General features: G+C 45.1%; 1 protein-coding gene across 1 annotated transcript in view; it reads left to right on the top strand.

The window, feature by feature from the left end:
- The first annotated feature begins 8 nt into the window (after positions 1–8).
- The window catches only part of Nkrf (NFKB repressing factor), an 18,458-nt gene continuing 15,712 nt past the window's right edge, over positions 9–2,754 (top strand). Inside the window, exon 1 of the mRNA XM_031350642.1 lies at positions 9–328. Coding sequence (XP_031206502.1) covers positions 63–328 — 266 coding nt within the window. The 5' untranslated portion in view covers positions 9–62. The remainder of the gene's footprint in view (positions 329–2,754) is intronic.

Raw genomic sequence — 2,754 nt, 5'->3', positions numbered from 1 at the left:
TCGCTCGCGGCCAGTTGGTAGGCATCGTCCCTGGGGGCCGTCCCCACTCTGAAGCGGAGAAGATGGCTGGAGGACGTCTGTTGCTGGGGGGCGACTTCCTGTCGCCGCCGCCGCTGCCGCCCCTCCCGCCGCCGCCGCTGCCGCCCCTCCCGCCGCCCCCGCCTGAGCCAGTGCTGGAGCAGTGGCGCTATAGCCACGAAAGTGACTGGCAGTGGGCTCTGCGGCGGAGCTTCATCTGCCGACACCTGCACAGCTATCCCGGGGCTGCCCTGGATCAGCTCCTCGCGCTCTCCGCCGCCTGGACCAACCACGTTTTCCTGGGCTGCAGGTGAGGATGGTGTTGGGAGATTGAGTTAGAGACGGGGTGGATGATGGGGGTCGGCTTAGGGATGAAGGTGAGGAACGGATAACGGATGGTGGAGTTTGGGTTATGGGCTGACCAAGGGAAGGAGAGAGTCAGTGAAGGTGGTCCAGATGGGAACTGAGGCAGGATTCGGATGATGGCTTGGAGGCTTAAGATTTGAAGATTTGCTAGAGGACACGGAGACGCTTCACTACTGGTTGCGGGGTGGGGTGGGCGATCGCGGTTGCAGGCTGTGACATGACAGCCCATGAGGGCACAGAGATGCCCCTCCAGGACCAGAGATGGAGATAAATTAGATCCTGGAAGAGGGTTATTGGGAGGTAGTCGTTGCGATCCGTGATAAATAGCAGAACCTCAGACCCGCATAGGGGCTTCCAAGGATGCGGCATCTGCAGAGGCTATTTGATGGGGCTGCAGAGGGGAAGACAAGGAACTCCGCAGTTCTAATCCTAGTCTCTTGACCACTCTCTTCTTCTACCTCCATGAAATAAAACAACCCCCTCTCCTTGCAGCCCACCAGCCAGGTCTTATCGTCTTCTCCTGGGGAGGCGGTATGTGTCAGGTCTTTGAGCTGCAGTGTCAGGCTTGCTTGTAGATTTGCGCATAATGTACTCAAACAAAGAAATGGATCTATCTACTGTAAAGATGGATTGCCGTCTTTTCACCTTAAATGGGATAGGAGGAATTAACATTTGGCCTCTGTGTGAGGTTTTAGGGCTGTATGTGTCTCTTTCTCTGTTTCCTCCTTTCCTAGAACCTAGTGGCTTCTGAACAGGCCTCTTGGAAAGCACTTTGCGTTCTATGGAGACTGCAGTATGGTTCCAACGCAGTTTTTTTTTTGAAACAGGATGTTTGGGTCCGCTGTCCTTCAGAACCTCAAATTTGGCCTTATCCTTGACTAATTACTTCAGTAGATGGGAAAGATTATTTATATTCCTGCCTAACAGTCAGTTTGTTTTTATTAGGAAGAATGAGAAATTCTGGAAAACGATCAATTTGATTCAGCCAGATCAGTTCTAGGAATGACTGTAAACAATGCAGAAGAAATTGTGTACTCCTACCTTAATTGTTGAACATGGCAGCCAGTGTAAAACTTCGCTTTGCCCTATCACAGATTTTTTTTTTTCTGTCTTCTCTAAGTTAACATAATTTCTACTTTTAGAGATAATGACTATTTGCCTGGAGGAGCTGGTTACTACTGGGAAAGTCTCAACAATTAGTGCTCAGAAAAATCTAATTTATATAACAATGTTATTCTTACAGTAAAAAGGTACCTTTATCATACAATCTTTGGTCTTAATACCACAGAAAGCTACAGAGCATCAAAATCTTCAGACATCTTTAATAGGGGAAAATACCCATCCTTTGTGTTCATAACCAAACGTACCTTCCTGTTAGAATGGAAACTGGGAGTGGATTTTACTGTTATTCATATATTCATATTCATACCTTTGTCTTCAGGGCCTAGAAGAAATCTTGTGCAGTATTCTACTTTAGCATACTAGCTGCTCAGTAAATGTCTGGGGAGTGATAGATGTATATACCTTTGTAATATATAGCATATTTTGAACACTTTTATCTTAGAACAACCACCCTAGGGGTTAGGAGGCATCTCCTCTTTACAGCGAAATCAATGGAGGCCAAGAAGTTAAGTTACTATGCAAGGTCTCACTATTGCTTCCAGTCTGATTTTCTTTCCTCTGAGATACAGCTGCCATGTTTGGAAATCATGGGCCAGAAACAAAAGCAAGTAACTGACATAAGTCAAATCTCTAAATGCCAGGCTTGCATCCTGAGAACAGCAGCTTCATGCATAACCAGGGTCTGAACGCGAACCCAGCCAATGGTAGCTGGTCTTAAAGCTCAAGCACCCTGGATGTTATGGGTGTGCATTGGCATATCCTTTGTTTAGAATAGTCGTTGTATTGCAGTATACTATACCACTACAACAATTACTATAAGATTATGAAATAGATGAACAGAAAAGACAATGTTTTGGATTATATTTGATCATTAGGTGTAGGAGAATGGGAAGATCCCAAGAGAACTTTGACAGTTTGCAACTCCATGTGGTTTTTCACATTAGATATGGTTTGTTAGTTTACTCCTTGGGTGCATAAAATCTACATTCTCAAAGTTGGCAGAGTTCTTGTTTTGTGTTACAGACTGTTCTCAACTAAATTGCAGAAACATGATTATACAGCCCTTTGTAAACTCAAATTGTTAACTTGTTCAAGAGGTTCCATTTGAATAGAAACTGAGATAAGAAAATAATCTGAAATTGAGATTCAGAGCACATTTTGTTCCTTTTGGTGATATTGAGCATTTCCATGGAACAAATTTGAGTTTGTGTGTGTGGGTGTATGTGGATATGTGTGTGCATGCATGCC

The sequence above is a fragment of the Mastomys coucha genome, chromosome X (genome assembly GCF_008632895.1).
Source record: "Mastomys coucha isolate ucsf_1 chromosome X, UCSF_Mcou_1, whole genome shotgun sequence".
NCBI classification, from domain to species: domain Eukaryota; kingdom Metazoa; phylum Chordata; class Mammalia; order Rodentia; family Muridae; genus Mastomys; species Mastomys coucha.
This window is presented reverse-complemented; position numbering and strand designations above follow the sequence as displayed.